The 15,275-nt window shown below is 33.6% G+C and overlaps 1 protein-coding gene across 1 annotated transcript; it reads right to left on the bottom strand.

The window, feature by feature from the left end:
* Positions 1 to 9,826: 9,826 nt before the first annotated feature.
* Positions 9,827 to 10,960, bottom strand: LOC120115942 (two-component response regulator ARR6-like). The gene is made up of 4 exons (XM_039136554.1): positions 10,683 to 10,960; positions 10,524 to 10,600; positions 10,349 to 10,426; positions 9,827 to 10,268 (listed from the first exon to the last, which is right to left on the bottom strand). The coding sequence occupies exons 1-4, from the start codon at positions 10,843 to 10,845 to the stop codon at positions 9,891 to 9,893; spliced, it is 696 nt and encodes a 231-aa protein (XP_038992485.1). The 5' UTR covers positions 10,846 to 10,960; the 3' UTR covers positions 9,827 to 9,890.
* Positions 10,961 to 15,275: the final 4,315 nt, after the last annotated feature.

Genomic DNA, 15,275 nt, shown 5'->3' on the forward strand with positions numbered 1-15,275 from the left:
TTGCATGCGCCCAGTTATTATAGTTGATGGAGCACATTTGAAAGGTCAATACCTTAGAGTAAACTTATTAGCAATAGCCATGGATGCTAACAATGGGATACTGCCAATAGCTTATGGGGTTGGTAAATCTGAAACCTCTGACTCATGGACATGGTTTATGGGGTATCTTAGGGATTGCATATGTCCTATTAGCAATCTGACAATCATATTCGATAGGGCAAACTCAATTGACAACGCTGTTAAAAAGTGTTTCCCAGATGCTTTTCATGGACTTTGTGGTGTTCATTTGTACAGAAATCTAAAATCAAGGTATGCTGGTATAAAAAATCACAAATGGACATGCTGGAAGGCTGTAAAAGCTTATCGGGAAGTGGATTTTAATAAGCATATAAATTGTTTAAGACGTGTTTTGCCTCAATGTGCTCAAACACTAGAAGATGTCGGGTTTGAAGGATGGTCAAGAGTACATCAACTTGGAGCAAGATATGGTTTCATGATGTCTAATAGTGCAGAATCAATCAACGCTCTAAGTCTTCATTCCCGGAAATTACCCATTACTATGTTAATGGAGTTTTTTCGAGCCTTAATTCAATAGTGGTACTACAAGAAAAGAAACCATGCAAGTATTATTTCTTTAAATTCGTAACTTACCATATATTTTACTAAGTATTATTTATTTAAATTTACAGGAACATTGGAACGTCGTGTTACACCATGGACTCAAAAAAAGATAACGAAACGTGTTGTGAAGTCAACGTCCTGGAGAGTTGAACCATGTTCAAACACTTTGTTTGAAGTATTGGATAATAATTTAAATGGGCTTGTCGATCTAAATGCAAAGTCGTGTAGTTGTAAGAAATGACAAACATCTGGTTATCCGTGTGGCCATGTTATAAAAGTTGCTCTTCATCTAAACCAATATGATTCAAGCGCATACGCTATGGATTGCTACTCTACAGAAGTATATCGACAGACTTATGCCGAGATTGTCTACCCATGTCCACATCCTTCTGAGTGTGACATACCATATGACTTACAAACAATTTTGCCACCAGTTATTGACAGCAGGCTACCTGGTCGACCAAAAAATCACGATCGTATATCGTCTAAGGTTGAAGAGAAGAGGATATCGACATGTAGTCGGTGCAAGGAAAGTGGTCATACAAGGTTGACATGTGAATCACCAGTACCATCACAATCATCTTTTCCTCTACCAAAAAATGGATCCTCATCAAAATCCAAAGCTCATATGGTGCCAAGCAAAAGGAAATCAAAATCGCAATCAAAATCAAAATCCCAATCACAACCGGCTTCACCTTTTGGGACTTATTAACTTAGGTGATTTTTAAATGCAAACGTTGTATTATGTGTATTTTATGTGTGAATGCATACATTTTCAGTTATACATTCATTAGTAACTTGAGTTTGAACATTACTATGATCTGTTCAGTTGTTATCATTTTTGGGATTTTCTCTTGTGTTTGATTGCTTGGATAGTTGTTCTCTTGCTTCTTCATGTGTCCTTAGCTTGTATTTATAGCTTGTAATGTGTTTGATGTTATATATACGATGTTGTATGTTGCGATCAATGCGAAAGTCAAATTCGTAACGCGAAATAAGGGTTGCGAATTTGACTATCGCGTTGCGAATTTGACTATCGCAACGCTTATTTCGCGTTGCGAATTTACCTTCAACAGGTCTTTTTTACCTTCAACATTATGCAAATTGAAAATTAAACAACAAATCAATTAAACATTATTGTGGGTACATTATTTGAACATTGTTATGGGTATATTATTTGGAAAAATAATATTCTGGACTTCGTTAGAAATAACCCTTTTTCATCGGATTAATTTTGTTTTTGTGGGTACATTATTTGAACATTGTTATGTATAAATTTGTTGTGTATGTATGTTTTGGTTTGATTATATTGTATGTATATTTTCATTCAGATGAGATGGGCTGTGTATAACAAAACAATCTATCTCTTCCATGTGAGTACTTTATTCCAACCATGTGACAAGTGTGACAACCCATCAACTCACAACTCAGCTTTGAACTCAATCAATATTGTCTTTTAGCTTGATGGTTCATAAAGCATGTTACTTGAACAGTATGAATCAATTATGCAATTTTCATGTTCAATTTAACACTGCATTTCAAATTCATTTCATATGTAATTGGAGTTTGAATTTAAATTTCAATTTGAGTTTGAATTTCAATATAAATTTCGGCTCCACTATAAAATATTAGCCCTAGCCAATATGCATGTTATCATTGATTATTCATAATTTCCATTATTTTTTTAACTTTAAACGCGAGGGAAATCCCGACCATCGTATTTTTTGGTCAACTTTAAAGCGTCAGAAACATTTTGGGCGTATGATTTGGGTGGTATACGAGAAATGCAACAAATGGAAACTAAAAATCCCGATAATTGAGGGCTACAACCTGTAATAATAACAAAAATAATAAGTCCGAAATGCTTCTGAGTACCACCCAAATCATAAGTCCGAAATGCTTCCGATGCTCATCAAAATCCAAAGCTCATATGGTGCCAAACAAAAGGAAATCAAAATCCAAATCTCATATGGTGCCAAGCAAAAGGAAATCAAAATCTACAACTTGAGTTTGAACATTGATATGATCTGTTCAGTTGTTATCAGGTTGGGATTTTCTCTTGTGTTTGATTTTTTTGGATATTTATTCTCTTGCTTCTTCAAGTGTCCTTAGCTTGTATTTATAGCTTGGAATGTGTTTGTGTTGCGAAAGTCAAATTCGCAAACCGAAAATCGCGTTGCGAATTTAACTATCGCAACGCTTATTTCGCGTTGCGAATTTGTACCTTCAACAGGTCTTTCTTGCCTTCAAACATAATGCATATTGAATTTTTTAGAAACAACAAATCAACTTTTACAAATCAATTAATAAAAAAATAAATCTTATTTCCTCATCAATTAAACAAATCAACTTTTAATGTAAAATTCAATTAAACAAAGAAAAAAAAGTGTACCCCAGACTGTTGTTTATGCACAAATACATTTCACGCATCTCACTTCAGGATTAACATGCAGAAACCAAACATTTGCTCAAACAACACTTTCTACACATCTAAAACTAACAAACAACAAATTACTAAATTCTAGGTACTTAACCAAATATTTTCAAACCAATTAAAGAGTATATATGTTAACAACACTTGCTCAAACTTAAACTTACCAATTGTTTATGTACAACTTTCAGCACGCGGATGCAGGTAGGCAGCGTCTCGTATATATCGATATGGCCATATAATGCCGAAACCACAAGCCTACTACAGCTCTATCTTTATCTGTGGGAGGTAGATATTGTATACTTCCTATCGTCAAACATTCCAAGCACAAGTATACGAGAGGACCACAATCCCCTCTGGCTCCCTGCGTTTATTGTGGCGCAGTCTCGTCTCTGATCATTGTAATTTTGAACTTTTTTGGCTTATTGTTTCCAGAATTTGTCCAATAATCAATCGCATTCAAGTATTTAGCCAAATGATTGCTCCATCTCTTTATAATAATATCTCTCAAATCAGACAATGGTATGTAATTCAACATGCAGTCATATACCATTGTCTTCAGGGATGGGAGCTGAAGCTCGACGAGAAGCCAATGACGATGTTCCAAAACAGGGATAAACACCTGCAATCATAAATAATTGCGCACATCAAATAAAATTTATAAAAACCTTTAAAATATTCAAAAAAATAAATACTAACCTTATCGACCTCCCACCACGCAGTATAACGTTTAGCTTTTCCATTAGCCAACTTATATGAAGCATCTCTCTGATCCTTCAAGTGAGCGGTGTGAAAAGACGTCGGCATAATATTCCATCGAGTACCTCTTTTCTTCAATTTCCTTATTATTAGAAAACGTGACACATATGCATCAATATGCTGTTTTATAAAAAAATTAATATATTAGTGAATTTATTAATAATTTAAAAAAAATTAATCAAAATGCAATATAAGAAGAATATAATACTTACCCCCTTCGAGGTAGCCATTATCTTCAACCCCTAATAAAATACCCCACCAAGACCAATCAAGAAACAAATGAATAGCATTGTCGATTTGGCATAGGTCAGAATAACACCCCTTGCTCCGCTCATGTAGATAAAAATCAAATGCGGTCTTAGCCCAAAGGGTATTATCCGTAATTGTGTCCGGTAGTGTTTCCATCTCCTGTTGAGGAATGGTACTGGCCGGTAACTCATACGAAAGCCAATACGCATCCATCATATCGGGCACGGGAGGGAATTTATCAATATATCGACATATGATGCCAAATGAATCGGGCTCTTGAACGGTTGGCGGGACCACTTGAACGATGACAGGGGCCTCTTGAACAGTAGGAGGAGCTTCTTCGATGATGAGAGGGGCCTCTTGAATGATGATAGGTGCATCAAGCTTATTCTTACGGAGTCTTGGCACTAGTGGGGTGAACGGAGATGTAATGGCACGTGCACAACGTCTGACGCGTGAACCCCGTTATGCAAGAAAAACCCGACGTAAAGCATATACCTTATCGGGCTGCTGAAAATAAATTAATATATAAATCAGTAAATAAATAAATAAATAATGCCGAAAAAAGTTATTTGCATTTTTAGTATAGTATTAAACAAATTTACCTCATTGCGTAGAGTATTAACCTCATTCTGCAACAATGAAACAATCTCACATAGAGCGATAACCTCATCACGTATGGTAGATACCTCACCGCGTAGCGCACCATTGCCATCGCGTAAAAAATCCACCTCACCACGTAAAGATCGAACCTCATCACGCCATGTACCATTATCTTCACGTAAAGTACCGACCTCATGACGCAAAGCACCGACCTCATCACGTAATTTCCCTAACTCATCCCGTGGAGATGGAGAACATGGAGATAAATGTCGTGGCCTCTTTGCCGGTCGCCTATCATGAGGTGATGGTGGAGAAGAAGCTCGATGGTGTGATGAAATAGGTGATGGTGGAGGTGGAGAAGAGGCTCGATCAGGTGATGGCTCCGGGTGTCGAGCTGTAGAATCGGCTCGATCAGGTGATGACTCTCGAGGTGGGGGGTGCTCATCATCCGTCCCATCAAAAAACTGCTTAATTGCTTGCCACCAATCAGTGGCAAGCTCAGCCTCTGTGGGTGTCAGCCTCTGTAATGGATAGTTGGCCACCTAACAATATAAAAGCTCAAACAAAGTTAAACTTGTACTAGTAATAACTTGTTTATATGGTATTATTTGTGTGTTAACTTACATCATTCATCGTCGTATATGTGAATAACTCTTCCCAATCCAACATGCGGATCCTCTTCCAGGTAATAGCCCTAGGAATATCATTTGATCTTTTTATCGCATATGTCCGCATGCTGGGGAAAGCCTCAAATATCTAAATATACAAACAATATAATACACAAACATTAGTAATTGTTAAATAATTAATTATAATTTTGGAAACATTATAATATAAAAATTCTTACCTTAAAGGCCCAAGTAAAGCTTGTCAAAGTGTATTTAGAACCATCGCCCCGCAAACTTTTTCGGTTCTCAAAGGCAGACAACAACTTCTTCCAGGTAGCTTTCCATAGATATGAACCCCGCGGAAACATGTTCCATGCATTTAGGTTTAATGATATGGATATCTCTTACGTCTAATTAAATTTTATTAAAATAATATTTCTAATTTTTTAGAATAAAAGGAGAGTGATGCATAAACTGAAAAAGCTACGAAAAGTCTAGTTATCATCATTCTGAGCCTGTTGCAGAGGACTATTACCATTTAGAAATTCAATCACTATCCAGGGACGAGTCTGTAGCAACTGAAACCGAAGGGTAAGCTCCAAGCCGATTTAGGTACAATCTGAAGGACAAATTCCATTCCCTATCCACCAGTTCATGTATATGTGGAACCAACGAGGAAACACCATGGATTGTCGGTTCTTACCAATCACCACAAGTGGCTCCTTGATGTCCGTCTCAACGACAATATCCTTCCCGTTCAATTGTTCATATCCCACGCAACTCGTAAACTTTCATAAATGTCTCGTAGCTCCGCTTCAAGGGGCTAACAACACTCTTTAAATCAACAGTGAATGATCATCTAAGATCTTCAATATTTCTATAGAACAATTTATAATAAATATTGTAATTAGTTATAATCTAATTCCTGTTAATCTTAAATATGTACGAGTATCTACTAAAATTTTATGAAATTATTCATAGAAATTGTGAATGAATTCACAAGTTTACTTTTAGATATTATTGCATGATACATGTTCAATACATGCAACATCACCAGTTTTCTTTAAATCTTTCATCACTTTTATCTTAGGGCATGGATTTTGAGATCTCCACAGAGGGATAATCGTCAGAACCTGACTCTTCACCAGCTAATTAGGGGGAATCAATGATCCTTTACAATTGGAAAGAAGTCGAACAATGATATAACTGTTGATACAAGCACTGTTTGGTGATGATGAAGATGAATGGTGTTGATGGGAACTGGAAATGGAGGATATCGTGACGAAGAAGATGAGTAGTGCCAAAATAGACGTTAACATGACATGTTAGTTTTTCTTAATAGTAACCTATGGAAACGACAGTAATGAAAGCGATTTAAAATTTTAAAAAGTCTGCTGTTAATTGTAAGTGACCCGATCCTTCTATTGTGTTTTAGTCATTGGTTCATATTTTTCCTACATTTTACACATTTTTTTTTGGTTGGGAAGGAGGGGGGCTCGAAATATGAGCATGTTGATGAAACCATGAACAAGTGTGTGACGAGTGAAATTATTGCAGTGTTACAGGTTCAAGTCGATTCGGGTGATTTGTTAATTGAGAGTTTAAGATATAATCTTGGAAAAAAAACAGAACAGAAAGAGAAAGGGTAAGGAATAAAACTAGACAATTCGAGCCAGCTAGCAACTAAAATGAAAGAAGAAGACGAGGCATGTGCAATGCCGGCGGGCTGGCTAGCTGGCAGGGTGGAGCTGTTGTCTTGTTTTGGGCCCTTTGAGAGTCTGTAATATGAACATGCCGGTCCTGGCATTGACATACACATATCCCTTTGATGTTAATAATAGAACAAGTTAAATTAAATTAAAAGGATTATTTTTATAAATATATATTTATAATATTTTATTTAAATTAATTTAATAATAAATGAGATATCAATAGTTAAAATTAAAATTGTAGAGCAGTGGATACTTGTGATGGTAAAGTTGGTTGCAGGATAATAAAGGATCAAAGTCTGACAATGCTAGGTATGGCTCATATAGCAGTTGGAGGACAATGCTAGGTATGGCTCATATAGCAGTTGGAGGACAGATGTTAAAGCTACGTTCGCTTCGTTCACTCCGCTCCAGTATCTGTCCATTAGGGAAGTTTCGTTACTGTTTGTGAACTAGGATTAAGTGGGTTAGGAGTGCGAGGGCGAAGCCCTACTGTACAATATGGGGTATTTTTGTAATTGTACCAGGGTTACCCTTTTATACTGTAATTGTAACCTGATTTTTTTATTTATTTCGAATAATAAAGAGAACATCTGTTCATTGCTCCCGAGGACGTAGGCACAATGTCGAACCTCATTAAATCTTGTGTTCTTTATTTGCTTTACTGCTTGTTGATTTATTGAGTTAATTAGCCCATCTTCACAACAATTGGTATCAAGAGCAAAGTTTGAGATGACTATGTTAGGTGTGAAATTTGAAGTGGTGTAGTTTAATGGTCACGGTAACTTCGGATTATGGCAAACGAGGGTAAAATATTTGTTGGCGCAGCAAGGGATTTTGAAGGCTCTACGACCTCAAAAGCTAGAATCGATGCATGACGATGATTGGGAAGAACTGCAGCAGCGAACAGCAGGAACCATACATTTATATTTGGCAGACGAGGTTATGTATCACGTAATGAGTCTGCCGTCTCCAAGAGAAATATGGACGAAATTGGAAAGTGAGCTTATGTCCAAACCCCTAACAAATAAATTATATCTAAAGCAGAGGCTGTATGGGATGAAGATGCAAGAAGGTCATGATTTGGCGGAGCACATGAATGCTCTCAATCAAATAATTACAGATTTAGTTCAACTTGATGTGAAGATTGAGGATAAAGACAGAGCAATGATTTTATTGTGTCCATTGCATTCCTCTTACGAACACATGATGCTACTCTTATATATGGGAAAGAAACAATCAATGTTGAAAAGATTACTGCAGCCTTGTTGGCTCACAGCCAGCAAAAGCAGAATGAATGGGAAAGCTCTCATGCTGATAGTTTATATATTAAGGGTAATCAAGACCGTGGAAGAAAAGCAGAGAATGAGAGGTCTGGAAAAAGAAATTCCATATCAAAGTCTAGGGGCAAAAAGAAAATTCATTGCTACAAGTGCTGTAAAGAAAATTCTTGGAAAGAAGATTCACAAGAATAGAGGCTCAAGGAAACTGTGGTTATCTCAGTAGGGCTATGTTGAGAAAGTGTTAGACATGTTTGAGAAAAGCAATGCAAAGCCGGTAAGCACTCCATTGGCAAGTCATTTTAAGTTTTTTTTTTTTCCAGAACAATGCCCTAAGACAGATAAGGAAATTGTTCACATGGCAAAGGTTTCAAATGCCAGTGCTATTGACTGCTTGATGTATGCAATGGTATGTACTCGCCCTGATTTAGCTTATGTTGTTAGTCAAGTTTGTAAATACATATCTAAACCAGATAGGCGACATTGGGAAGCAGTCAAGTGGATTTTCAGGTATTTAAAGGGCACTGTAGAGAATGTAATTATTTTTGGTAGTCAACATTATAATCCTTTGGTTGTATGATATGTGGATTCAGACTATGCATGTAACTTGAATGATAGAAGATCTACAACTGAGTATGTTTTCACTCTTGGTGAAGGGCCTATATGTTGGAAGTCAATTGTTCAGTCTATTGTGACATTATCTACAACTGAAGCATAATACATGGCAGTAGATGAAGCTGCAAAAGAAGCTTTATGACTTACTGAGCTAGTAAAGGAATTGCGTGTTCAACAAGGTGGAGTTCAATTGCATTGTGATAGCCAAATTGCTATTCATTTGGCTAAGAATCAAGTGTATCATGCTAGAACTAAGTATATTGATATGAGGTTTCACAAGATTAGAGAGCCGATTGCATCTAGAGAGATATTGTTACAGAAGGTTCATACTAGTGAGAATGCAGCTGATATGTTGACCAAGTCAGTTACTACTAACAAGTTCATGCATTGCTTGGATTTGTTGAATGCTTACAGTGGCTAGAAAAGTATGGTATCCCAACCCACTTGGATGTTTGATAAACTATCAAGTTTTTTTTTTCTATTTCATCTCCTAAGGGGTATTTTTATAATTGTACAGGAAATTTTTGTAAATGTATTGGGATTACTCTTATATATTGTAATTGTAACCTAATTTTTGATTTATTACGAATAATAAAGAGAACAATCGCTCATCACTCTCGAGAATGTAGGCATATTTTTGAACCTTGTTAATTCTTACGTTTTTTATTTGCTTTACTGCGTGTGGATTTCCCGAGTTAATTATCCCGTTTTTACAACATACAGGAAGTGTATCAAATCTAGTATCGGCAGTTGTGCCCAACAGTGGTTAGCAATAAGATGAATGGAGGTAAGATTTCATGGAATGTGAATTTTTAAATTTTTAAAAAATATATAAATATAAAAAGAATATATAACAATATAAATGTATTATACCCAACCAATTCTGATGGAAGAAAAAGCTTTATCTGCCATGAGACGGTAACCATAGAGGTAGTTCCCCTCTTCTGGGAACAATACAGCACAACACTACGACTCCCATATCATTTCTTATCAATTTGGTCTCATCCAAAAAGTTTCAATTTTTATCAGTAAAAATATGTTCTTCAAAGCATGTCATTTTCAGACTTCTGGTCGGAGAATCCAGTGTCGACGGAGAACACGGTGCCGTCGGCAATGAGGAAGAAGACGACGACGACCACAAAGTGGACAGCGGCGATGAAGAAGATCGATCATCGCCCTCGTCTCTTATCTTTCTCTTGTTGATTCCTCCTCTTCTTTCTTCTCCCTCCCTGAAGTATGTTGCCATGTAATCTATTATGCGTTTCACATCTGATAACTTCACCGGTTTCACTATGAAATCCTCAGCCCCTTCCTCTAAACATCTGTCGATTCGAGCTACGACGTTCTCCGATGACATGATCACCACCGGAATTTCTCGAAAAGCAGATGATTCCTGTTCATGTTAAACAACATTCATTCGGATGAACATTGCAAAGTAAAACGAATTCCCAGAATTTGGGTTTTCTTTCTAACCTTAACCTTCTTCATCAATTCGTAGCCGGTCATTCCAGGCATGCAGTAGTCTGTGATGATCAGATCAACCTTCAAACCCTGAAATTCATGAACAAATGCTAAAGATTGAGCTGAAAAACCATAGAATTAGAACACCAACGACGTTGATGAAATTCAAATTCAAAGCAGAACTCACATCAAAACCATTGGCTTCTTTTTCCTCATCCAATCCCAGGAATTGCAAAGCTCTCCGGCCACTATCCACCGCCGTCACTGCAACAATCCGGAATCCCATTCAATTCAAATTCAAAAGAATGATTAAAGTGAAAAGAAAATGGGAATCTCGATGACCAACCTTTACAAGAAGTAATTTTCAGCAACCTTTCAATTACTTTCCGATCAACGAGGCTATCATCGACGGCGAGGACATGGACTTCCTCTGAATCAGAAGCTGAAAGATCGTAGCCGTCGATCTCCTCCGTCCTCCTCAGCCAAGTAACGGCGCCGTTCACCGCCATCCCAAGGAGAACACAAACACAGAATTCTTTTGAAAAGAAGAAAAAGATTTTAACTTTAATAAACAGAGTTACCCATTGCTATATGCCTGGCTTTTTATATGCAGCGATGTTTCATTTTCTTTAGTTTTTTTTTTTAATTTAATTTTCGTTTTCTCTCTCAAATCAAATCTTTCTCTCTCTAAAAAATCCACAAAATCTTTTTTTTTTATTACAAAGGAAGGGACGGCTCAATAGTTGCTGGGATTCGAAAATCCACTTTTTTGTGCCTCTTTGATTATCTCGTCTAGGGAATCATTTTCTCGTGATCTAAAATCTCGAGAAACGTTGAAGTTGTCGGTTCCGGCGAAGGTGACCGGAGGTCAGTGTGGGAACGCGCCGTCAAATCCGACACGGCTCCCAAACCGGCGACATAATATAAAAACATCTTAAAAATCTCTTCTTTGTAATGAATTTTCCAATATTTATTTACATTTTAACATTAAATCACGAGAGTATAAAAATTATAAGACTTCGATCAAATGTATGTATAGTATATAAATTTATTCTATACAATTATAGATATAAAATTTCCATCTCATTTACTAGTTTATGAGTTGCTATCGTTGACTTTTGTGTAGTATTCTTTTTAAGTTTATTCTTTTTAAATTTAGTCAGGTTCTACGTTTCTGTCTATATGCAGAGATTTGTACGCAGAGATTTATTTGTAGGGATTACTCCCCATTACAGACGCGCATATGTAGAATGTTCAACTATGTATTTATTTATTTACTTATACATGTATTGCATTTTATCTTTATTTTTAATTTTTCTGACTGCCGGAGGTAGGGGTGTAAACGAGCCGAGTCGAGCTCGAGTATTGCTGAGCTCGACTCGAAAACTTTGAAATAAAGCTCGACTCGACTCAAAAACTCGCGAGCTTAAAATTTTCAAGTTCGACTCGAACTCGAACTCGAAATCCTAAACTGAAGCTCGTGAGTAGCTCGAAAAGGCTCGAAATGAAAAAAAAAATTTAAACTTAACTCGATTGAAGCCTCAAACTCAAACTTGAACATGAACATTAAATACAAGAAATCTTACTGTATTTTTTTTTATAAAAAAAGCAATACATAAATATTAATATTATTAATAATTTATTTCTAAAAAATAAAATTTTAATATATTATATTTTCGAGCTGCTCACGAGCTTTTCGAGTCGAATATCGAGTAGTTCGTTTCGGCTCGTTAAGAACTCGAGCTCGAGTCGAGTCCATTCGATCCGAGTGTTTATCGAGCCTTGATCGAGTCAATCTCGAGTAGCTCATGATCTGTCTCGTCTCATTTACATCCCTAGTCGGAGGTCTTCCACGGAAACTGCTCTCAACCTTGCGTTTAGGACCAGCCTACTACCCTACCTCCCCCTTACCCCATTACATATGGAAATAGTGTTTTGTTGTTGTTGTTTACTAGTTTATGAGTTATTAAAATTGTTATGGTTTTATTTTTTTTTATGGAATTATTTTGTTATTTATAAAAGAGGTAAAAGAAGGAAAATAAATAAAGATTTGGAGGGGATAATGACATGGAAGGGAAGATATAAAACGCAGAAGGTGGAAGGAAAAGGTGACCAAAACGACAAAGAGAGATCTGCAGGAGTGGCAAAGCAAATCTTGGGACCAACAAAGCTTCTCCACACATTTGCCTTAACTTTTACCTGAAATTTGATGCGATTCGATTTGATCCTTTAGTTTTTTTTCTTATTATTTTATCTCATGAATCTCTGTATTTATAAATAGAGATAAAAACTTCAATTTTAATGTTCCAAAAGCTCGACCATGTTCCATATGTGCCCAGTACTTCCTTCCTACCTTTCAATTAATTTCTAATTAATTACTTCATCCAATATAATTAGTATTTGTTGATAAATATTATTTGATTTTTGAAGGATTGGAATCACACTAATAAATTTTTGGGTAAATTACGCATTTAGTACCTAAACTATTAGTTTTGATCCATTTTAGTACCTTAACTTTTAATTTTTAAAATCATATCTAACGTTTAATTTTTGTTTCATTTTAATACCTATCGTTAAAAAACTTAACGTGTTTAATACCTAAACTAATAGTTTTGACTCATTTTAACACCTAAACTTTTATTTTATTTTTTTCAAAAATTAACTTTAAATTTTGAAAAGGAATACTAAAATGAAACAAAAACTAAACATTATATATAGTTTTGAGAAAATAAAAATTTAGGTATAAAAATAGACCAAAATTAATAATTTAAATAATTCACCTCAATTTTTTCTTCAAATTTATGCTAATTTCAATTTTTTAAAAAGTTAAAAGATAAAAAAAACATGAAGCCAACATGTCCAGAAGTTGACGTGACGTGAAGAAATAAAGCCAATGACTTTTTTTCTTCTTTCCGAAAATAAATAAATATTATACATAATTCAAAATAAAATGTTAAAATGTAAATATATATTGAATTTTAAAATAAAAATGAGAGAGCAGTTTACATTGAAAAAAACAAAACAAACTATTAACATAATCATAATTTAATTTGAATAATATTTAAAACAAAATTAAATATTAACATGTTTAGATGAATCGAACAAACATTAACGAAGATATATTCATATATGTTCATTTAACTTTAGTTAAATAAACGAGAAAACATGAAAAACTAAATAAATAGAATTTTTTATTCGTATTCGTTTATATTAGTTCATTAAAAATGATAAATAAAAACAAACGAACATAAAATATAAATTTCTTTAAAATAAAGCCAAAATCTTTTAAAAAGTATAAATAAATGAATTCTTCATCATACTATTTACAAATATTTTGCTGAATGTTCGGTTTATTTTTAGTTCTAATATTATTTTAAAGCCTTCAAGACACCTCCCATCAGTGACAAATGCATGTATACTCTAAGGCGGGCAGCCCACCTTGAAATTCGATTTTTTTATTTTTGTTGTTCATTTATCAGTGATATCCACCCTAAAATTTCATTAGTGTCTCTTTTATACAAAAAACTATCAATTCATATATTAAGGGTTCGTTTGTTTCACGTAAAACGTTTTTCGGAAAATATTTTCCTCATTTTCCGGTGTTTGGTTGGAGGAAAACTAGTTGGTCAACGTAAAATATTTTCCTGGTCAACAGAATTTCTTTTGTGTTTTATGGAAAATGACTTACGGTCTAATTTTCCTTAAGTCATTTTCTGAACTTTTAACTTCAAAGAATAAATACTCAAAATAATTTTATTTTATGAATTTAATATTAATAAAATATTTTAATATCATTTTAATCAAAATATTAATTATTAAAATATTTAAAATATATTTATTAATATTTATTAATAATATTATATTATATTTTTAATATTATAATAAAATAATCAATTATATTATAATAATATAAGATATTATATTTTTATTTTAATAGTATATAATAAATTATTAATAAATTTATATTATTATTAATTTCATAGAAATAATAATATTATATAATTAATAATGAATAATATTATATATATATATATATATTTAAGATTAATATAAAAATATTTTAATAAAGATATTTAAAATATACTAATTAATATTTTTAAAATATAATATAACACTATTTCTTTAATAAATAATTAATATAATTTATAATATTTTATTTCAATAAATATACCAATATTAATATTTTTATTAATAAAATTATAAAAAAAATATTTTAATAATAAATATATTATTTTAATATTTTAAAAATAATAATATTAAATTTTATGATAAATAATATTATTTATTGTATTTAATATTTGTAATAAATAATTTTTAAAAAATTCATCAACTAGTGGAAAAAGAGTTTAAAAACATATTCCAAACATCGTAAAATATTTTTCAAAAATTGTAATTCAATATTTTTTGAAAAACGTTTTTAGTGAAACAAACATACCCTAAATAATTCTTCTAAATTCGTCACTTTCCGACGTGACCTACAAGCCCACGCGAGAAAGCCCTCATTGTGGAGGACCCGCGACTGGTCTAAGCTCGTATGCAAAAGTAGAAACGAACAAAATATATTCATTTTAAAAAAAATTGAAATAATAAATTATAATCTTTTAAGATATCTCATTCGATATCTTTAAAGGTGTGAACTATGCTTTATTATTTTATTTTATAATATACTTTTAATCTTATTTAATTTAAAATTAATTTTATTTGCAATATAAAAAATTACTAACAAAATATTTTCATATACTACACCAGACGATGCTCATCCGTTTGATATGAACGTCACGTACAAATCAATCTAAACTCTTAGCCTCTAATCACTTTCTAAATAGTCAATTAGTCTTTGTTTAATCGCATAACCGAAAGCGATCTATTTCAATTTCCAAAGAAGAGGTTGACTTCTCTAATAATGATGATAATAAAAGCAGCGACACAAAGACTAAAG

Source organism: Hibiscus syriacus, unplaced genomic scaffold, assembly GCF_006381635.1.
Source record: "Hibiscus syriacus cultivar Baekdansim isolate YM2019G1 unplaced genomic scaffold, ASM638163v2 tig00110279_pilon, whole genome shotgun sequence".
Taxonomy (NCBI): domain Eukaryota; kingdom Viridiplantae; phylum Streptophyta; class Magnoliopsida; order Malvales; family Malvaceae; genus Hibiscus; species Hibiscus syriacus.